The following is a 22920-nucleotide window of genomic DNA, read 5'->3' on the forward strand; positions in this document are numbered from 1 at the left end:
TGTGACCTTAAAGAAGTCACACGTGGTCACCTTTTGGCAAGATACGGGTCATCCTGCGGGTGACATTGGTTAGTTTATTTTCTTCTTCCTCTTCTTGTTCTTGTTCTTGTTCTTCTGGTGAAGACAAAACCTTTATGACGCGGCTCTTGGACACATTTGTCCTTGTTTATCTTTGCCAGTGGTCATGGAGGGGGTGGTGGGACGAAAATTCTCTATGTGAATGTGTACCGTGTAGCGCCGCCTCCAGGTGGAGGAGGGTATTACAAGTCCCACCATTTACACTACAGTATTCGTGTCCCCACGTTTTCCAGTGCTGTGAGGTGTTTTGAACCATAAACAGGGGGTATGTTTCGCTTCCTGCACGTAACGCGGGTTATTTATTTATTTTGCCGACACAGAGCTGTAAATTGCCTATACACCTCCCAAATAAAGGTATGCGTCAGAAGAACGTGTTGCACGCTTGGAAGATCGCCCGTAAGGGATGGATAAAAACATAACCCATCTGGTCGCTCTCGTCATTCGATCATTGTATAAATATTTTTTTTTTATCATTGATCATTGATATCATTGATAAAAAGAGGAATGCTTCTTGCTTCCGCCGAACTTGTTCCTCACTTCCTTTCCACGTGAGTCGTGACGTAGGCAAGACAGAAAGGCTCCGCCCCTTTTTTTACCCCCTCACCTGTTGTTTTTTTTTGTATCACCTCCCCCGTCGTCGTGACAACGTCCCATGAGTCGTGACATCATCGGCCGTTTCGTTCCCTGGCGGGAACGGTGTGTGTGTGTTTGTGTGTGTGTGTGTGTGTGTTTGTGTGTTTGTGTGTTTGTGTGTTTGTGGTCGTGATGTTGAAAGGCGGTTGGTCCAGGTTCGTGCTCATGTACCGACATCGGTTATGGAGAACGGACCTCGGAATCCTGACAATGGGAGGACTGTTTGTTCTCCTAGTAATCCTCCCGCTCGCCTGCCGTCACCTTCCATATTCATACTACGTCAGCAGAGAAGAACGGGAAAGCCTTTTAAACGTGGAGGCTTCCGAACGAGCGGCGGTGGAGGCCGAGTGGGCGAGGCGGTACGTGAGGAAGATGGGCGAGGCTCGTCGGTGGAGTGACGGAGGACCGTTTGAGGGTGAAGGAGGTGTAGACGCCGGCGTCTCCGAATACCATGAAGGCGGTGGACCAGGACCCATTGTCCAGGACTACGAGAAACATGCACCTCGACCCACGAAGACCGAGCCTCCCAGCGTCGACCTCGCCATCGTCGTGGTGACCATCGGAAGACTGGAAGGCTATCTGACCCGAGTGGTCGCTACACTCCACCACCTTCTCACGCAATGCGGTTCGCCATGCCGCCGGCACCACCTCGCCATCTGCAACGTCGACCCGAAACCTCAGTCACACACTGAGGCGCTGGATCTCGCTCCACTTGCAACGGTGTTCAGCAGGTTCGACAAGAAGGGTTGTGACCGCTGTGACCAACCACCAAATTGGGATGAAAAAGATTGTTGTTTTGTTCGATTGTTTTTCCATTTGCTGTTGCACAGTTTAATGTCGATGGTCTTGCAGATCAAAACGGTCAGAACGTGTGCGGCACGTGGCTGCGGGTCGCATCATTTGCTTGGGGGGGGGGGGGTGCCGCTGATGCGGTGCCCCCTCTTGGTTAGAACAGGATTTTGGCCAGGGTGCTGGAGATGGCTCGCTTTCTCTTCTCAAAACAAGAAAAAGAGCAATCGGAGATAGCACACCCTCACCAGGACTTGTTTTGGGGAGCGTTTGTGTGCTGGTGTGTTACGTAATTAATGAAGGACGTCATTAGAACTGACACTTCAAAACTGCTGGCAGTGATGACCGGGTACCAAGACGTCCCGCTTTGATTGGACACCTGACCCTGACCTATGACTTTATCATTATTATTAATCAATTGAATTTAGAATGGGATTAAAATTTAGATAACTCAAATCAAATGGAAGACCAAATAGGTACCATCCTGCATTGGAGTGATCAGAAGGAACCCAAACAAGCAAAAAGCAAAGACGAGCCAGTAGTCGGCGATGGGTCGATGAGCATGGAAACTATAGGATATAGAGCAAAATGGATGTCATATAGCGGATAGGGAATCACCTTAAGATTATGCATATCAAATCTCATCCAGTTCCATCTCCTGATTACTACTCGGTATCCATTTGAATCAAAAGTACCGAAAATGCGGTTTGAAATCGGAAATCCTCAAAGTTCAAGGAGGTGCTGTGGGTGAACAAAGATCTAAATCAAAAATCCGGCTCGATGGTTTGTGCACAATGTATTCGAGACGATTAGTGTGAATTTTCATGACCATCCGACCATAACCCTAGGAGGAGTAGCATTTGGCGCGAAGGCACCTCCAACTCTCGCATATTATCGATTTTTGCACTAATTGACCTTTGACCCCTGACCTAAGCGAAATCGGTCAATATGTCCTGAGGCAAAGTTGTAGTACTCATTGAGTACCATGAACCTGCAAAGTTTCATTCGTATGACGCACTCACCTGGTCGCTCGGGGGCCTTCAATTTTCACCAATTTTCACGCATACCCTAATTGTAGGGGGCGCTGCGGGTAAAGTATTCCATATATCACAAAAACCAGAAAATATTTGATAGAGCATCACCTGTAGAGCATTCGTGCCAAATTTCATAACCCTACGTGGGATAATGGCTTTCAGAATTGATTTTGCGTGAACGGTACCGATTTTGAAGGTTTTCGGTTGTTGCGAGGGAACCAAAGCGTCCCTAGCAACCATCACAATTTCCAAAGCACCAGGTCATAAGATGTACCTACCACTCGAGTTTGGTCAAAATCCGCCCACATTTACTACCAATTATGCTGATGACAAACGAACAAACATCCAAACAAACAGACAGAATTACTGATAATAAGGGTCACCTATTTCGGCGACCGAATTAAGCCATCAGGAGGAACCTGGATAGGATTCACATTTCAGCTGCTACGCTATCCTCAAAGCCATCCAGGCACAGCCAAGTGAGCATTATAAAAAAGAAATGAAATGAAAAAGAACCCAGATCAAAAAATTTAATAATTCTGGCTGACAGACCATGCCACCGATCAAGTTGAAATTTAAAGCATGTGTTCCCCATCACTACTAGATCGTAATTGTGAAGTTTCACATCAATTGATTAAGTGGACACAGTGATGTGCTGCTCCGGCCCATGCTCCCATACCTGACCTGACCTGATTAAGCGGTTCCAGAGAAAACGTTTAACATTTTCCTTCAATCCAATGTGGCTGCCGAACCATGTAACCTATCATTTGTTCCTTGAACTTGTACACCCATAGCTTGGGGAACATTTGTGTGAAGTTTCCCCTCAATCTGTCCAACCGTTATGGAGAAGATGTTTTATCAGTTTTCAGGTAAATCCAATATGCCTGCCAAACCATGTGACCTATGATGTCATATGTGAACCTTTTGTTCCTTATGCATCGGTGGTCACACATCTAAATTTTGCCTCGATCTGTTCAGCCACTTCAGGAATTTTATGATTATTATTTAATAATTTAACAAACAATATGGCTGCCGAATCACGTGACCGATGACATCGTCAATATTTTTTTTTCTGTGGACCATTTTATCCTGAGATGACCCTCAAATTTTCATGCTCATCAGATGTAGCGTTCTACATATTATGCATTTATGACGTCATTAAACACAAATCCCAATTATTCCCCATGAGGAGTACTTGGCATGTGCCAAGTTTCAATTTTCTCCTTGGTGCAGCTTCAGAGATAGAGGTCCAAAGTTTTTCCAATATAGCTGCCACACCACATGATTTATGACGTCATCATTACCTCCGCCACTGAAGGTGAAGGAGGTTGTGTTTTCACCCCTTTCTGTCTTTGTCTGTGTGCAGGATATCTCAAAGTTGTTGATGGATCAGGATGAAATTTTGTGGACAGGTTGGGTGTGTGACTAGGACGAACTGATTGGATTTTGGTGAAAATCTGGATCCAGATCTGGATCTGAGAATTATTTAATTCTAACTGATTCTTCACCATTGAGAGATGGGGCCAAAAACGATATGATACTGTATTGCATGATATTTCAAAAATTTAATGGGCCCGATTATGTTGTCGTTGATCAGTCATTGTGTGGCCGAAGTATGCGCTCTACCGAGTGCCCTTCTAGTTATCAATAAAACATTCCACATGAGTAGTTGATCCTGTGGTGAAAATTTTGTCTCAATCCGACAAGCAGTTGCAGAGAAAAATACTAAAGTTCTGTGCGGACATACAAACAAACGGACCCAAATGCAATACCCTCTCCTCCAGTGAGGGTAACGATGACCAATGTTTCACTTCTTTTGCTTTTCTAGGTTGGATGATGGAATGGCATCTGTGGAGTCAGAGACAGCCAGTAACATGTTTGAGAAGGAGAAGCAGGACTACACGTTTTGTCTTCGTTGGGCCCTAAACCTCCATCCTCGGAATGTCGCGGTCCTTGAGGACGATGCTGTCCCGCAGGGTGACTTCTTTCCTGTCTTGCATCATATTTTGACTCGCCGTGCCACTCAGCACACCCTTTACCTCAAGCTCTACCACCCCGAGCGCCTTCAGGGATACTTGCACCCAGAGCCGGCGCGATATTTCGAGTGGTTGGGCCTAGGCCTGATGGGAGCTTACTTGTTGTACGCACCGCTTTACGCCCTGATGCATCCAAATCGTCACCTAAAGCCGCTCACATTTTTTCTCCTTGTTGTGATGATAATGTCAGCAGCTGAATTGGTCGGACGCCATTACCTTTTGGAGCTCCGTAGACTTTCACCACATCTGTACTCTCTCGCCCCGGCCTCCGAGTGCTGCACTCCTGGAATGGTGTTTTCCAGCGCCGGCGGAAAGTTAGTGCTTGAACTACTGCTTGCAGAAACCTGCCAGAAGGGTCACGCCAAAGACATGGCCCTGTATGTGGCGGCACGGCAGACCGGGCAAGCTGCGCTCGTAATCGAACCAAATTTGGTTTCGCATATTGGAGAGCGAAGTTCACTTGCTCGTGCAAAATAACACCGAGTGATGCACCCAGAGACCTTGCATTGTCGATGTTGAAAACCGAATGTTTTCACAGTATTTTGTGACCCACAATAAATGGCTTTGAACCTTTGTTCAGGGTGGGTAATTGAAGTCGAATTTTATTTTAAGCTTAATATAAAGCTCTTTTGTCAATTTTCATTTCGGTCTCGGTCGCCCAAGATGAAATCTTTTCTGATGGCCTTTGCTGTGTACGCAATGCTGTAAAACCATCAATCTGTCTTTTACGACACAAAATATCCTTGGAACAAATACATTCTGCTTTGTGAGACTGCTTTTACATGATGGCTCAGTCTCGGTTTTATCAAAAGTGAATGAATGGCATTGAATATAGGGCGTAACGAACCTCTCTTACATGAGCCTCATCTTGATCAATGTACCGTGTTCTCGAAGCAGTGTCTTGGTGATGCTGGGTGATTCGCTGTTGCCTTATCAGCAGTCATGGCAGGAATTTGTCATTTGTTCAGGATGTCGGCGATAACTCGCATATTCTTCGCAAGAGATGCTGAGATATTTAGCGTCCGCCAGCATCCTTGGCCGTTGGTGGACATTAAAGATCCCGCGGTGTTCGGCTTGGAAAGGTTTCCGGTATTTTGCGTTGTTACTTCCACCACGGAAGGTGGGCGGAGGTTATGTTTTCACCCCCTGTCTGTTTGTCTGGGTGCCGGATATCTCAAAATGTTGTGGATGGATTTGCACAACATTTGGTGCACAGCTTGGGTGTGTAACATGGAGGAAATGATTAGATTTTGGTGAAGATCCGGATCCACGTATGAGAATTTTTTTTTTTAAAAAAGTGATTCTTCATCATTGAGAGATTGGGCCAAAAACGATATCTCAAAAAGTTGTGGACGAGTTATGACAAAACTTGGTGGACGAGTTGGTTCGGTAACAAGAACAAGCTGATTCGATTTGGGTTCAGGTCTGATCCTATCAGTGACATACAAAACGTAAACTGTTCAGCCTGGCGGAGGTGGGTGTTCTAAGGAGTGCTGTTCCACTAGTTTCATTGTGTTGTACATTGGGTATACAAGGTTCCACCTGTTTAGGTCGGTAAACGCACAGCACCATTCAAGGTAGGTAATGAAAACTGGAATTTTTACTTTCATTGTTTTCCATCGAACTGCCTGCCCTGGCCGAAGGCCAATCTCGTTATGAGCTATATCGCATACTCTCTCTCTCTATCTCCAGTGCTGCGGTTGATGCTGCAGTCCGTGCTTTATCGGCGGCTGCCAGAGCAGAGCCCCAGGCTCAGTGATTGTGCAGGGCCAGTGAAGGGGGGGAACCGGTGGGCGGAGTATGAGTCAGAGGGCGGGAAGTATGGAAGCAAGTGGGCGGAGTTGTCCGTGATTTGGGATTTAAACGTCAGTCGAGCCGGACGTACGTCGACTCAGTTGTAATTCCAGGAGAATTTGCCAAGTGCGTGTTGTGTTGTATGCGATGCTCATGCAAAATCGATCAGTGATGGCATCTCGGTCGAGGACAGATGATGCCGCTGGGTAGAAAGCGGAATATTCTGAGCAAAGCTGGATGGAGCGAACGCTTTGCGCACAATGCATGGTGCACGTGGTGCTCGATGCTTCTCGAAGGAAACGTGCAGGGCAAGAAGGCAGAGGCACAGACCACGGTGCGCCTTCTGAAAGTCGGATCGCGGTCTCAGGACGTCTTCCTGGGAATGATCCTGGGAAGCGGGATCTCCCGCGTGGGCGTGGGCGTGCAAGCTGAGAGCACCGTGGGCGGAGGAAAATGTGTGGGGGAGGAGCCAAGAATCGGCGTGGGCGTGTTTGCTGACAGAACCGAGGGCGGAGTGGAAATGGGGGAGGAGCCAACAAGCGGCGTGGGCGTGTTTGCTGACAGAACCGAGGGCGGAGTGGAAATGGGGGAGGAGCCAAGAAGCGGCGTGGGCGTGTTTGCTGACAGAACCGAGGGCGGAGTGGAAATGGGGGAGGAGCCAAGAAGCGGCGTGGGCGTGTTTGCTGACAGAACCGAGGGCGGAGTGGAAATGGGGGAGGAGCCAACAAGCGGCGTGGGCGTGTTTGCTGACAGAACCGAGGGCGGAGTGGAAATAGGGGAGGAGCCAAGAAGCGGCGTGGGCGTGTTTGCTGACAGAACCGAGGGCGGAGTGGAAATAGGGGAGGAGCCAAGAAGCGGCGTGGGCGTGTTTGCTGACAGAACCGAGGGCGGAGTGGAAATGTGGGAGGAGCCAAGAAGCGGCGTGGGCGTGTTTGCTGACAGAAATAGGGGAGGAGCCAAGAAGCGGCGTGGGCGTGTTTGCTGACAGACCGAGGGCGGAGTGGAAATGGGGGAGGAGCCAAGAAGCGGTGTGGGCGTGTTTGCTGACAGAAATGGGGGAGGAGCCAACAAGCGGCGTGGGCGTGTTTGCTGACAGAACAGAGGGTGGAGTGGAAATGGGGGAGGAGCCAAGAAGCGGCGTGGGCGTGTTTGCTGACAGAAATGGGGGAGGAGCCAAGAAGCGGCGTGGGCGTGTTTACTGACAGAAATGGGGGAGGAGCCAAGAAGCGGCGTGGGCGTGTTTGCTGACAGAAATGGGGGAGGAGCCAAGAAGCGGTGTGGGCGTGTTTGCTGACAGAAATGGGGGAGGAGCCAAGAAGCGGCGTGGGCGTGTTTACTGACAGAAATGGGGGAGGAGCCAAGAAGCGGCGTGGGCGTGTTTGCTGAGGTGAAGTGGGAGGATGGAGAAGAAAGTGGGAGGGACCAGTGTTGGCGTTGAGGCAGGAGCCTCGGGTGAAAGGTGAAGGGTCAAGGAAAGAGAGATGGTGAAAGAAAGCAGAGTTGAAGTGAATTGAAAAGCGAGGATGGCGAAGTGCGAAGGAGGCAGGGAGTGGGCGGGAGAGCTGAAGACATTTGAAGTCGGAAAAGAGCGGAGAGGGGCGGCTTGGTGAACACGGGCGGCTCGACTGAACGATATTAAGGGTCGTGCATGTGCTCGATCGAAGCGACGTGTGGGTGTTGTGGGCGAAGATGTGAGGACGGACGGTCGGAGCTCCACCGCGCGCTGGATCGAGGCGACACGTTCCTCCCCACGTGGTGTGAATTGCGAGCCCAGGGACCAGGTGTACCGCGCGTGACATCGTGTACCTGTCGGGATATGTCGCCTCCGTCCAGCCCACATCGTGCGAGGATCATTAGTTGGAAGTTGTCGGCAGAACGTGAGTGGTCTATTTGTGGTGGCTTCCGCACAAGTGGGAGCGGCTCGATCGGTGGTGGAGGAGTGGGTAAAAACATTGTTGCTGCATCCATCCCCTGGTATCATCATGGTTCATGGTTCATGGTTCGGGTTCGATTCCCACTGTTTATTAAAGATCTGGTACAGAGAGGAACAGGCCACCATGGCGCCCTGCGCCCTGTATACCCGGCGATAGAACTACAACCACCTAACGTTTGAGAGTCCTCGCTGTTGATTAAGATAAAAACATCCATGTTGAGTTGTTACTGCAGGAGATGAATCTACCCAACGACACCGATGTGGGGCTGAAAAGTTTATTTATTTATTTATTTATTTATTTATTTTTTCAAAACATGGTGAAATGGTGTTCTGGTCCACGCAGACGTTATTATGTACTCGACTTGCCTATTGAGGGTGACTGGGAGAGGGTGGGGGGGAGAGGAGAAGAGGGGGAGATCGGGGAAGAGGGCTGGGAGTTGGAGGCAATATGACCCAAATTTGCTTAGAGAACATCTCATATTTTTCATGCGATTATAACTGATTCGATGGATACCTGAAGTGTGTGTGTATGTGTGTGTGTGTGTGTGTGTGTGTGTGTGTGTGTGTGTGTGTGTGTGTGTGTGTGTGTGTGTGTGTGTGTGTGTGTGTGTGTGTGTGTGTGTGTGTGTGTGTGTGTGTGTGTGTGTGTATGTGTGTGTGTGTGTGTTTTTGTGTGCTCCCTGATGCAGCACCTCCTGATGGCATCACACCAGACTAGTGGGTTTTTTTTAAAGCCAGGAATTTATTCATTCCCAGGACGACATTGCTTGGAGGCGAGAATGCCACTGTAGTGCGAGCTTGGCAAGCAGTATTAATCGGATGCAATTGGTAAATTATTTCTGTTGTAATTGAAATTTCCAGAGCGACTGCAGAAGGTATTTGCATTGTTCAGGTTCGTTCAAAAGCTGGGCAATGGCTACGTACAGTGTTCCACACAGTTTAAGGGTTCACACCAAAGTGTACGTCAAACATTTTTTTTTTTGCATTGACTAAATGGTGATCCCATCATTTTCACTTTGTTAGCTTTCTTTTGTATCTTCTGAGTTGTAATAATAATAACTCGAAGGGCACTCGGTGGAGCGCATACCGCTGCCACGTAATGCCTGATCCACAAGAACATAATATCTGGCCCAATACATTTTTGAAATATCATGCTATACTATACATAGTTTTTGGCCTTATTTCTCAATGGTGAAGAATCGCGTTTAAATTAAAAAAAAAAATTATCGTATCCGGATCTGGACTTGGATCTTCATCAAAAAATTAATCAATTAGTCCTTGTCACTACCAAACCTGTTCACCGAGTTTCGTCCGAATCCGTCCACAACTTTTTGACATATCATGCTATAAATCGTTTTTGGCCCTGTCTCTCAATGGTGAAGAATCACTTTTAAAATTCTACTTGTCAGATCCAGATCTTCACCAACATCTAATCAGTTCGTCCTTGTCACACACCAAACCTGTCCATAAAATTTCATCCAGATCCATCCATAACTTTTTGAGATATCATGCACACAAACAAATTGACAGACAGACAAACAAACGGACAGAGAGGGGGTGAAAACATAACCTCCTTCCACCTTTGGTGGTGGAGGTAATAATATTATATTACTAAAACTCTCATCTTGCATGTATGTATGTATGTTCCCAAAATACAGCCAAAACAGTACACGATAGCACAAAAATTTTAGGGCCACATTACTCACCATTCTCCTGCGGTGTGCAGTATCAAGTTTTGTTCAAATCGGGCAATGAAAAAAATTATTAAAAAATCAATTCCCGATTTAGTCAAATACTCTTCGGGAGTATTTGTTCAATGCAAACAACCTTAGCAGTGTAGTTCGCTGGATCTATATTTTTTTTTCTTAAAATGCTTTTTTCATTAACTGCTGTCACAACGGGAACCCAACGGGTTCACGGGTCGTCTAGTAATTGATAAAAGCGACATTTTAACAATTCATCTTGCACCTTAAATAGCAAACCAAAGATTGTACATTTCAAGGGAATTGAAAGAGTTTCATGTCGATCATAACATTTTAGTTGTTTTCTATCAGTTCTTGATTCAAGTATTATTCCTTTCAATTTGATATCATGTACATTTGGTAATTTGTCAAAGGGAATGTTGAGAAATTGGAAAGACCCAGGAAGATTGTCCAGCATGTGATGCAGCCAAACCTTCCCTCAATTTGTACATTGTATGAGAAACGTGCTTTGTTTAAGGATCACAAGATGATGCTTGTCACGAATTGTACCCATTTCATGTTTGTTTTGGTTTTAATTGTTCAGGCATTCACCTTCATGCTCCACTTACCTGCTGCTGTCGTTTTACACTGCCATTTGTGCCTAATTCAATTCACCTGTTTAATGCCGATGCAAACAGGTTGTGATGAACCCTTTTTGAATTGAATTGCTCGTCGATGAAAAATTTCCATGTTTCACCGAGTCAATAAAAAAACAATCAAATGGAAATACTTTCCTGTCTTGTAACAACTTTGAATAGACCCATAAGGTGCTGATGGTGATCCTCTTGCACGATTTTATAAGAAGAAACCGGTTTTTACTGCAATGCTTTTTACCTTTTTACACCACCTCACCCGTCAGGTTAAACGATGCAAGAATGACGAGCCAAGGATCCCTGCAACCCAGAACCAGTCCGCCGAGCAAAACCAGAAATGAGCTGTTGGGCCGTACAACGCGACTCGCCAAGTCTGCACATCGCAGCTCTGCGGAACACACCTTTTCCCCAAAGGTAGCCGAGAACAGATATTCTTCCAGGAGTCCTCCAGATGACCGAATGGACACGGATGGACCCCAACCCGGCACCAAGGAGTTTCGAGTAGGGAACTGGGTACGGAAACGTGGCAATGAACCCAAAACCATTTCGGAACTGCAATTGCATGAGCTGCGGATCAGTGGGAGTCGAGGAGAGCTCGAGCCTCCGCTCATGGCAGTTGCTCGGAAGCGAAAACGAGCAGAGGCCGGAGGGATGGAGAGCACCCGCTTAGACAACACTTGGAGGGGTCATCATGGAGTTCTGACCCGACAGGTGCCTGGACCTGCACTATACAACCCTATTTAAGCCCTTAGTCATTTCCATTGCAAAATAGAATAGCTGATGTTTACATTTCAGTGGGTCAGGTGTAGAGATTCTTTAATGTGACTGGTAATGCAGAAAACTTGAAAGGGGTCTTGGGATGATTGGGAAATGAAAAAGGATACCCATATTGATTGAGGACCTGGAAGAAAAAGTTCTTCTCCTTCTTCTTTCGTATGCAGTACATGGCTACAGGAAGCATAATTTGCTGGGGGCATACCTATGCCACTGATGCAGTGCATCCTCTAAGTTAGAGCAAGAATTTGGAATTTGTTCCAGGATACCGGTGATAGCTCACCAACTCTTTGCAAAGGACATCGTGGGATCTTTAACATCCAACAATTGATGCCGGCAGATGGGATGCCCACTGTAACGTCCATCTGAAGGACAGCCCACACATCGGTGCCTCGTCCGGCATGTGAAACACCAGGGTGGCAGTTTATAGCTGGGTCGAGAATTTAATCCAGGCTAGACAGCTCAGGGGGGAGTGCACATACTTCGAGGCTATCCTGCCAACCTGAAGAGAAAATCGGAAACCTAGAGGTTCAGAGGAAGGAGAAGAGAGAAACGAACAGATGGATGTGAACAGCTGAACAGAGGTTAACCATATGCTGGGTTTGTCCTCTGACACCGCTCCCCCCACCCCTTCTGTTCGTATCTCAAGTTTGCTGTGGTGGAGGCAGAGGATGGTTGAGGGAGACATTGTGCCGCCACCACCAGGTTCCATCGAGTCGTTGAATTTGCACCAGCTCTGTTTCTTCTTCACCTTTTGCTTGTTGCTTGTTCCCTCCCACTCATTCATCATCATCTTCTGTATGTATGTACTTTCTTCCTTTCTTTCTTCTTTTTCTCGACACTCTGCTATATCAACCTTCCTCATCCTAAGTCCTCCAAACTTTTATCTCATCTCTGCACCATTTCCTTTTCTCTTTATTTTCCTTTAATTACCGTCCATTACACATCCCTTGCCCGTCAACGTATGTTTTGATTTTTATTCATTTCAATTACTCCCGCTCTGATTGTGCTGCGAACACGTGATCATTTTCTTTTGTTTACCCTTTATATCTACAGTATCTCCAAACTCCACATTTTTGGATTTTTTTCCTTCTTTTCACTCCAATTTCTTCAATACTAAATGTCGTATGCGTTGTCATGTACTTGCACTCAAACATCAATGTTTAAAGCTCTGTTCTTCTTTTCTTTGCCTCTCCCTCCCTTCACCTCCTCCCCTTTTCTGGTATCCATCCTCCCCCAACCTACCTGCACTTTGATGAAGTTGCTGTCCCCGATTTGGGGATTGTTTTCACATCAGCATGTTGCACCCCTGGCTTTGGAATATTTCACGTGTGGAGGTGGATATATAATCGGGCAGGTAGAGAGGTAAACGTGAATAAAGTAGGTGCTTTATCAATGTCCCCACACAGAAATGGTTAATAGAATCATGTAGGCGTTTCCTAGGTAACAGTGAGCTGATGGTGTGATGGTGCGGAGGTGGAGAGGCAAGAAGGGCCAATGTGGAGGGGTTCATGTTTGCTGCTTATTAAACATTGTGTTTTTTGATGACATATCTCTGTTGTTTGGTGTTGAGCTTTGGGGGGGGTGGGAAACATCGAGAACAAAGACCTGTTGTGTTACTTTGGTTATATTGGTAACATTTATTGTTTTCTTTCCTGGCGCAGATCAATAGGTTGTGGACATCATTTGGGTCACTCGGATCTCAAAAGATCTCATGGCTATTTGTGTTGCATTTGCTTGGAAATGCCAGCCACCTGTATTGAGTGGTTGTACATGAAGTCAGAAATCTGCCATTTATAGGGGTCGGGGAGGGGGGGGGCAGGGGTTTGGAGGGCCATCGTTGTAGTGTTTCACCTTAAGTACAGATTGTCCTTTAATATTGTTGTCAACATTCTTCCTGGCACTTACAGGTGTTTAAATGGAATGTCATGATGTCCAAATGAACTTCCCTTGGTAGTTGGGTGTCATGAAGCAGGGGGTACTGCATCATGGATCACATTGTCCTGCGGAGGGGATATGGAGTCGACCATTCCATTTTGCAATGTCGTGGCAGATTTTTCTATCCATTTATTATGATGTCCACCAGTTTCCCCCAAAAATATCATCGCATTGTCTTTTATGACCAACTTGCTTCTCTCTTACAACACGTTGGTTGGCTCCGGCGTGCTGTTGCTACTTCTGCTGCCAATCTGTGTTGTTCCTTCCTTCTGATTGTCATTTAAGCCCTTTAATTTCCACGTTTGCAGTTTATTTCCCCATTCCCGTGAGTTTATATTTTGGATGAATTTTCCACCTTTCCACTGCTCTGCGTGCTCTCCAGTTCAATCACAATGCAGTTTACGGAATGTTTCCTTTTCCTTCAGATCCCTTATGAGAGGCCTGCAGCTGCTCATAAGCTGCTGGTGAAACTCCACCGCGAAAGCCGATCGTGGAGTCCTAACCTTGAACGAAATCCGAACACCAATCTTGCCAGTTACTCGGAAAGGCGAGACGACCCTTGGCCGAACCTGCAAACACCCGACCCTTGTTGGGACGATGGGCCAGTGGACCTAAAGACGCGGAAATCCTCGAGTGAAGGTCTCTTTACGCGCGTGCTATTGAATTGGGGGTGAAGAAAATCCAGACAAATAGGAGGGTTTGTCATTAAATCTGTGGCCTAACAGGAAAGTCGACAAAATAAAACTACGATAGGATGATTGTTCATTTAAATTGTTTGAAAACAACAATGTAGACACACAAGTTATCTTTCGGTCAGTCATTGCCCTTTGATCTCACACCACCATAACCCTTATAACCCAATCCTGCATTCCCCACCCAAATGCTTATTGACTATTTACGCTGTGCAAAATATTTAATTGGTATTGAAACCCCCACCCCCATCACGTACACCCATACATTTCAAAGGCAAAGCTCTTGACTTCTTTAATATTCAGCTGTTTTCGATGTCGATGTAAGTCGCCAAGTTCAAGTTGTAAAGCATGGATTTCTTAGACCCACTGGAAAATGTTAGGCCATTGTGTGCTGTTACTCCAACGAATTTTCCTGTCTATAGGCATTAAATGGATGTAGATGTTAAATTGAGGAACTGAATTGTGTTAATACATGGAAGATGAGGTATGATTATGGTCCAAGCATGATGAGCCATACATAAGTTCCCTAACGAGGAACTTAAATGCAGGAGGCCATTCGGCTGTGCCATAATTGTGCATTGCTGTTGATAATTTCTGGGTTTGTGTGTTTTTAACTTCGGCGCACAGAAACAGACATTAATGGAACAATAAGAGATCCTTTTTTTTTAAAGCTTTCTGAACAGCATGAACGCTTTCTATTGGCCAGGCCTGGACGCTGTCTCTCAAGCGGCACAAACTGGGAGCGACTGGACCAGAGTAAGATCCATAGGGCCCATTCCAAAGCTTGTGTTACCTTCAGCGGGGTCTGACCCCCCGCCGGAGATAATGATCACTCCTCCGACTCCGACAATGCACACGCCAGGTGGCGGTACGATCTCCGAGGAAACCAAGCAACGTCTCAAGGTGGGATCTTTGTTCTACGTGTGTGTGTGTGTGTGTGTGTGTGTGTGTGTGTGTGTGTGTGTGTGTGTGTGTGTGTGTGTGTGTGTGTGTGTGTGTGTGTGTGTGTGTGTGTGTGTGTGTGTGTGTGTGTGATATAGAGATAGAGATAGAGATAGAGATATATCTGTTAGCATTAGCTGGTGGACATGAAAGATCCCATGCTGTCATTCCCAAATCGTAGACTAGTTCTCACCATCACTGTATAAATTGGCTCCAGTTGAATGTCATGCCAAGCCAGCCAGTTTGTGGAAGACTTTAAAGCAGTATTGTTTTATAGAACCTACTTAAGGAGACATTCAAGAGGCCCAGTGCATGCAAAGTTTTTCTGGCACAGCTTGAGAAATGAGATTTGGTGGTTTGATAAGGTCGAACTGATTGTGTATGTCGTACATTTTGTGCACAGTTACATGTTTGTATTTCTCTGAGTATGTATGTATGTACTGTATGTATGTATATTTGCTCAATTATTTCACCCAGAGGGAAATAAAGGCCTTCAGTCAGGGAAAATGAACAAATGTCTCATATTGCACTGCTTTGTTGAATGTTGTTGTTTGTTTTTCATTCCCAGTTTTCCCCACAAATATTATTGAAACCAAGCTTGCTGCGTACGCCATACAAGGTCACCTCCATGCTTGGATTTCTGATTTCCTACACTCACAGTCAATGCGTTGCTATCAATGGAACCCTCTCCTTCCATCTACAAGTGGTGGAAGCCAGTGTCTTGGGCCCAGTATGTTTCCTCATCTACATAAACGACCTCTCTAATGCTCTGGAAAGCCATCAATTCCTTTTTTGCAGACAATGCCACATTGCCTTGTCATACCACATCCCATTATCAAGCAAGACAATACCTGCATCACTCTCTGCTGATCTGAAGTTGATTAGATGTTAGTCTCAGTCTGTCACTTTGGAAGAATTGCCAAACTAACCCACCGATATGTTTTTATTGTCTTCCAATGGAAGCTGTCCACAGAGGTTGTCTCTTTAACTTCTCAGCCTCAATATCAGATCGGCCATGATTTTTCCTGGGCTGACCACTTATCAAAGCTCGCCCCAGACGTCCGTCTTTTGTTGAAAAATGAAAACGAATTAAAGCTTACAAGGTATTTTGTCAGGGGAGTACTGCTCCTGCCCATATGAGCTGAGGCACCTACACCCCCCCCCACCCTCACCTTTTTATCCCGTTTGTGGAACTGCTTTCTGGAGATTGTTTAATTAACCTCCGCCATCGAAGATGGATGGAAGTTACTGTTTTCATCCCTTTCTGTTTCTGTTTGTTTGTTTGTTTGTTTGTGAACAGTATTACGGAAAAACTCCTGAACGGATTTCGACGAAACTTGGTGGGGGGGGGGGGTTAGGTCTGGTCCAAGGATCATGCCATTAGATTTTGGACTTTGTCCAAAATCCAATATGGCCGCTATGGTGGCCAATTTCAAAAAAAAAATTTGAATTTTTTTTTTTGCATTTCTGCATGTTTTAAGTGATTTCCAACCCCCCCCCCTCCCCAAAAAAATTTAGAGAAAATTTTTGCAAATTTTTTTCAACAAAATTTCGATTTTTTTTTTGATTTTTTTTTTTTTTGCATTTCTACATGTTATAAGTGATTTCCAACAAAAAAACATGCCAAAATTATAATTGCGGCTGATTTTGGAACTTCAGGTGGATATACCCACGTAAAATCAATTTCTGTCTCAAGGAATCTAGTTATGACGAATTAATTGAGTATGTAAAAGTTAAAAGGGAAAGTTGCACTGTTGACGTCAAATTGAATGAATAGGATATCAGGTTCACTTGAGTGACCTTGCAGTATTGGCGGCGGAGGTTTTGCACTCTACCGAGTGCTCCCCCTCTAGTTGTGCTCTGCCTTTCTAGAGCTTCAAGCAAATAGTGTATCCCTATCTCAAATCACCTCCCCCCCCCCCCGACATATCCCAACCTGTAATCCTTTCTATCCCCATTGCATGTTGGGATGGGGTGGGGGTCTACCGCCATTAATCCGTTCTCCCTCCATTAACCAATTGGCCACTCTTATTTTCAGGTTAGTCTCCTCTCCTCTTTCATTGCAAGCTCATCGCCTTGCTTACTATATCCAACTGTTTCCCCACAGCGACCTCGTCTTTCTGCCCTCTATTATATTTGGGGACCAGTTTATTTGTATAGATTTGAAGATCTCTTTGTCCAACAAGGACTCTGCAGGTTTATCACGAACACCCTGGCCACATTCCTGCCCTGGTCAACTCCGAGTCGAACGTCACACAGGCCAGTCGGTTAGACAGACTTCGTCTGATTTTTTGTTTGTTTGTTTGTTTGTTTATTTTTGGGGTTTTTACATGCTTTAAGAGTCATAGACCTCTCTACTAATGGGAAATGGAGTAAGATTATGATGACTTGTATGATCACCAGATATGCTTTCTGTTGCCTTGTTTCATTCTCATTCCTTTCTCCCTGTTGGCTCGTATCCACCTTCCCTCCATGATCCTCAGCGTAAAAAAAAAATTTTGGAAATAATTTTGCCAATTCTGATAAACTTTACCGGAATTTTGTTATCAACATTTGCAAGCTCTAAACATGACTTGAATTTGAAGTACCGTACAGTGTGTTTAAGATGTACGAGCTGTGCCTCCCGTCGCTTACCGGTTTATTCAAAAGACAGCACGTTGTACTTCACAAGCATATTGCATGTCTATTTGTGAATCTCATTGAGGATGTAAAATTAAGTAAACGCATGAAAAAATTTTTTTTTACAACACGTCGTTGTGGTGGCTGTTGGTTGGTTGTGTACTCCTCCCGTGTCCTTTTATGTTTTTCGATCACTTCGAGAAGTATTACTACATTCCTTTCTGTGTGCCCCTCCCGTGTCCTTGTAAAGGGTTCCTGCTGTGGTAGAATAATAAATGTTACTGTTGGAACCACTACATTAAAGCTCAAGGTCCTGCTTCTTCTTCCTCAATCCTGGAAATGCTGGCTTTTCAAACAGGCAAGTTTGATTAAATAGAGGAATTTTTGTTCTAAATAAATCGTTACCTTTCCAACGGTTCCATTTATATCATTCTACGACAGCAGAAACGCTTTTGTGAGACGGATAAACTTGGCTCCTTTTTATATAAAGATATCGGATTGGTTTTGAATTTGGCAAGTGCCAGGCAAATTGGATTTGAAAATCATTTTTGAACTTGCACATTAAAGGATACGAGATGACCTGTGAGCCTGTTGGATTCCCGTTGTGACAGCGGTTGATGAAAAAAAAATCATTTCAAGAAAAAATAATAATTGGATAGCTCCAGCGAACTATACCGCTGAGGTTGTTTGCATTGATCAAATGCTCCCGAAGAGTACTTGACTGAATCAGGAATTGATTTTTTAATAAAAAAAAATTTGTTGCCCGATTTGAACGAAACTTGATACTGCACACGGCAGGAGAATGGTGAGTAAGGTGGCCCTAAAATTTTTGCGCTACCGTTTACCGTTTTGGCTGTATTTCGGGAACATACATACATATACTGTAGTGTGTGTGTGTGTGTGTGTGTGTGTGTGTGTGTGTGTGTGTGTGTGTGTGTGTGTGTGTGTGTGTGTGTGTGTGTGTGTGTGTGTGTGTATATATACACACACACACACACAGCTCTGGAAAAAATTAAGAGGCCGCTGCAAAATTATCCGTTTTTCTGGTTTTACTATTTATAGGTATGTGTTTGAGTAAAATGAACATTTTTGTTTTATTCTATTAGCTCCTGACAACATTTCTCCCAAATTCTGAATAAAAATATTATCATTTAGAGCATTTATTTGCAGAAAATGACAACTGGTCAAAATAACAACAAAGATTCAGTGTTTTCAGACCTCAAATAATACAAACAAAACAAGTTCATATTCATTTTTAAACATCACGATACGAATGTTTTAACTTTGGAAGAGTTCAGAAATCAATATTTTGTATAATAACCCTGATTTTCAATCACAGCTTTCATGCGTCTTGGCATGCTCTCCACCAGTCTTTCACATTGCTGTTGGGTGACTTTATGCCACTCCTGGCGCAAAAATTCAAGCAGCTCGGCTTTGTTTGTTTGATGGCTTGTGACCATCCATCTTCCTCTTGATCACATTCCAGAGGTTTTCAATGGGGTTCAGGTCTGGAGATTGGGCTGGCCATGACAAGGTCTTGATCTGATGGTCCTCCATCCACACCTTGATTGACCTGGCTGTGTGGCATGGAGCATTGTCCTGCTGGAAAAACCAATCCTCAGAGTTGGAGAACATTGTCAGAGCAGAAGGAAGCACGTGTTCTTCCAGGACAACCTTGTACGTGGCTTTATTCATGAGTCCTTCACAAAGACAAATCTGCCCGATTCCAGCCTTGCTGAAGCACCCCCAGATCATCACCGATCCTCCACCAAATTTCACAGTGGGTGCGAGACACTGTTGCTTGTAGGCCTCTCCAGGTCTCCGTCTAACCATTAGACGACCATGTCTTGAATTGGACTCATCTTGAAAATTGGACTCATCAGAGAAGATGACCTTACTCCATTCCTCTATGGTCCAATCCTTATGGTCTTTTGCAAACCTCAGCCTGGCTCTTCTTTGCTTCTCATTGATGAAGGGCTTTTTTCGAGCTTTGCACGACTTCAGCCCTGCCCCTATGAGCCTGTTTCGAACCGTCCTCGCCGTGCACTTCACCCCAGCCGCCGTTTGCCATTCTTTTTGTAGGTCACTTGATGTCATCCTACGGTTGTTGAGTGACATTCAAATGAGTTGGCGGTCATCCCGGTAAGTGGAAAGTCGTTTTCGCCCTCTGCCAGTCTGTAGCTTTATTGTCCCCAATGTCTGCTGCTTGACCTTGTTCCTATGAACCACCGTCTTTGAAATTTTAAAGATGGAAGCAACGTGACGCTCACTGTATCCCTCTGCCAGTAAAGCCAGAATTGAACCCTTCTTTTCCTCACTCAAAACTTTTCTTTTCAACTCTTTTGGCATGGTCAATAGTTATTTTTTTGATTCCAATTACTTTTGAGGTACCACTAGCACTATTTTTGCCATCCAGCTGGTCCTATTGCAAGAGGATAGTGATGACCACAGCAGTGTTTTTTATACTTTTCCTTGTTAAATAAGATTTGATTCAGGTACCTCACGTACCTCTTATATATTCAGGTACCTCTTATATAATAAGACCTAATCAGTACCTCACGAAGTTGAATGAAGTGTGCCTGTGTTGGAATTCAACAGACATTGGAATGGAATGGCTGCCATACATGTAGAGATGCTGATTTAAATTTTTTTTGCAGTGGTCTCTTATTATTTTTTTTTCCAGAGCTGTATATATATATATATATATATATATATATATATATGTGTATATATATATATATATATATATATATACACACACACACACACACAAGATGAGAGTTTTAGTTGTTTATAGATTGTTTTGCAGTTGGTTTACTTAGTAGAGAGAGTTTTATTGAACACTTATTATAATTATTCCAAAGTAATTGCGATTGGCCATTCATTCAACCTTGGATGTACCTTCCTGGCCAGTCGGCTATCCTTTCATCGCAGTCTGCTGCTACTGTGAGAACTGGCCACGTGGACCAGACGTCATTTGGTCCTCCTGAAATGCCTGCGCTGAGTTCGTTGGAGAGCAGCGATTCGGATTCGGACTCTGGCGATGGAGAGGATGGTACGGTGTGCATGGACATGTGAGAGGCAAAGTGACACGCCAAATTGAGGAATTGCTGTGATGTCAGTTTGTTATTGAGAACAGACTCATTTGACAGAACTCTGGGTGACTTCTTGATGAACTAAACATGCAGGGATTCTGTCCAGGAACCTTTGCTCCTGTTGGCTCAGAACAAAAATAAATAAATAAACCTTGCACTCAAAACAGAATGTGCCTGACTTCATCCCTGGTTTTTAGATTGAAAAGAGAAATGGCAACCAGTGAGATGCTACAATGGTGGTTCTCATGAAAGCTTCTCTTTTTTGTCATTACGATATTAGCTGTGATTGTAAGGAAATATAATTGATAAACTCATGACAAATTTTGATGAAAATAAAAATAAAAATGGGGAATTTTTCTTTTTTCCATTTCTACAACTTGTCAAAATTCATCTCACTTTTTGTTTTGTCTGACAGTCATCTCCCAACTTGACATACAGCTACTGGACAAAAAAAAAACACCTGGTTAAATGAGGACATCAAGCAACGGCTTCCACACAGGTGTTGGCCCATGTGTTAATTAAGCAAATTACATCTGAGCATGCTTAGGGTCATGTATAAAAAATGCTGCACAGGCTGAGTTTCGTATAAGTATGGCTAGTATGGCTGCAAGAGGAGACCCCCCCCCACCAATGTTTCCATCCACAGAGTAGGTTGGTTGCCAAATTATTTGATGAGCATGACACTGATGTTATACATATTATATCGTGGCATTCTCAGCACTAGATGTAAACCCAATTGAGCATTTATGGGATATTCTGGAGTGATGCCTGTGATAGCATTTTCCACCTCCATCAAACAGGTGTGAGTTGATTGACTTCTCATGGAAGAATGGTGCCGTATTCCTCCTACATAATTCCAGATGCTGATGGACTCTATGCCATGGCACATACAGGCCTACGTGGTAGCCCACCTTCTGATTAAGTGAATTTACATGAGTGTTTCCATTATTTATTTATTTGTGTCCACTACCTGCAGGTCAGGCCAGATTAGATCTGTGACTTGCTACAGGTATCATGCAAAACCTGTACTAACCTGTTCCATGGTCGGGTTGTCGGCGACTAAACCGTCTCCCCCACCAGGTTTTTTGGTGAGGGTGTTTGGATATGGACACCCAGCAGGATTAAAAACAAAACCTGTCAAAGGGCGGAGGAGCTCCTTGTGAGCCAACGGCCATCCATATCTTGTGTCCAACTGTGTCTGCGGATGTCCTCCTGCAGTTGGGTTACTTCTTATTAGGAAGTTGGTGGCAGGATTTGCACTCCGGCCACCGTAAAACCATTCATTCCACAAAACACAAAAACGCAAAGAAATCTGAAAACCCACTCCGTGGAAGTACCTCCTGTGCAGCTTCCCTTCGCAGGGCAGCTCACCGGATGATGGGATTGGAGCAAAGCCTTCGGGACCCCCAATCTTTGATGATAGGAGGGAAACCACGGGGTAACATTCCCGGGTCAGATTGTGGGAGGGTGTGTCGGAGTGGTGCTGAGGTGTCGTCCACCAGACGGCGGTCTCCTTGGGTTAACCTGAGGCGGTCCCTTCAGGTGGATGCCTGGAATGTCCTATCCCTAAGAGAGGATGCTCACCTGTCTCTGTTATCATCTGAGCTCAAGCGTTTGGACATCGGTATTGCAGCACTCTGAGGTTCGGAGACCGGATTGCGGCGAGATCATGGTGGGTGGTTTCACCTACTATTGGTCTGGTCGCTCTGATAGTTACCATTCCCAAGGAGTTGCTGTAGCTGTGTCCAATAAGCTGACCCCAATGATAATTGAGGTAACACTGGTCAATGAGCGTATTATGAGACGAAGGATTTGTCACTCCTTAGGTGTCATTTCCCTGATCTCTGTTTATGCTCCGATTGAGGCGAGTGATCTCACCGTGAAGGATGCATTCTATGCCACGCTTGAGTCTATGGTTGATCAGTGCTCCAGACGAGATACACTTCTAGTCTTGGGGGATTTCAATGCATCGACTGGAACTGATAGGGATGGTTATGAGATGTGTGTTGGTCCCCATGATTAAGGAACTATGAACCAGAATAGCACTAAGTTTCTTGACTTTGCAAGAAGTCATAGACTTAGGGTGGCTGGTTCATGGTTTCAGTGTCCACAAGCTCATCGCTGGACTTGGTATTCCAACGCTGGCAGTGTGGCAAAGGAGTTTGACCGTGTCCTTGTTGATCGTCGCTGGAGGATGATCCAGATGCTCTGTTAGACTGCAGGGTCTA

The 22920-nt window shown here is 45.1% G+C and overlaps 2 protein-coding genes across 4 annotated transcripts; both read left to right on the top strand.

The window, feature by feature from the left end:
- Positions 1-666: 666 nt before the first annotated feature.
- PGAP4 (post-GPI attachment to proteins GalNAc transferase 4) lies at positions 667-5144 on the top strand. The gene is made up of 2 exons (XM_085860574.1): positions 667-1442; positions 4363-5144. The coding sequence occupies exons 1-2, from the start codon at positions 844-846 to the stop codon at positions 5045-5047; spliced, it is 1284 nt and encodes a 427-aa protein (XP_085716700.1). The 5' UTR covers positions 667-843; the 3' UTR covers positions 5048-5144.
- A 2564-nt stretch (positions 5145-7708) lies between these two features.
- On the top strand, positions 7709-20861 carry LOC147010926 (uncharacterized). Of its 3 annotated transcripts, none has more exons than XM_085860575.1 (6): positions 7709-8241; positions 10899-11343; positions 13770-13983; positions 14743-14939; positions 17848-17955; positions 20511-20861. In XM_085860575.1, the coding sequence occupies exons 2-6, from the start codon at positions 10915-10917 to the stop codon at positions 20673-20675; spliced, it is 1113 nt and encodes a 370-aa protein (XP_085716701.1). In that variant the 5' UTR covers positions 7709-8241; positions 10899-10914; the 3' UTR covers positions 20676-20861. The 3 variants fall into 3 exon arrangements, with proteins under 3 accessions (XP_085716701.1, XP_085716703.1, XP_085716702.1); XM_085860576.1 differs by lacking the exon at positions 7709-8241 and adding an exon at positions 8950-9070; XM_085860577.1 differs by lacking the exon at positions 17848-17955 and having other exon boundaries at positions 7735-8241.
- The last annotated feature ends 2059 nt before the right edge of the window (positions 20862-22920 follow it).

The sequence above is a fragment of the Eptatretus burgeri genome, chromosome 16, assembly GCF_056783735.1.
Source record: "Eptatretus burgeri isolate ZD-2024b chromosome 16, Ebu_testis_v1, whole genome shotgun sequence".
NCBI lineage: Eukaryota > Metazoa > Chordata > Myxini > Myxiniformes > Myxinidae > Eptatretus > Eptatretus burgeri.

Coding starts and splice junctions, on each gene's coding strand:
- PGAP4 (XM_085860574.1), top strand. CDS start 844: ATGTTGAAAGGCGGTTGGTCCAGGTTCGTGCTCATGTACCGACATCGG. Junction 1,443..4,362: donor CTTGCAACGGTGTTCAGCAG/GTTCGACAAGAA, acceptor TTGCTTTTCTAG/GTTGGATGATGGAATGGCAT.
- LOC147010926 (XM_085860575.1), top strand. CDS start 10,915: ATGACGAGCCAAGGATCCCTGCAACCCAGAACCAGTCCGCCGAGCAAA. Junction 11,344..13,769: donor ATGGAGTTCTGACCCGACAG/GTGCCTGGACCT, acceptor CTTTTCCTTCAG/ATCCCTTATGAGAGGCCTGC. Junction 14,940..17,847: donor AAACCAAGCAACGTCTCAAG/GTGGGATCTTTG, acceptor GTCCTTGTAAAG/GGTTCCTGCTGTGGTAGAAT.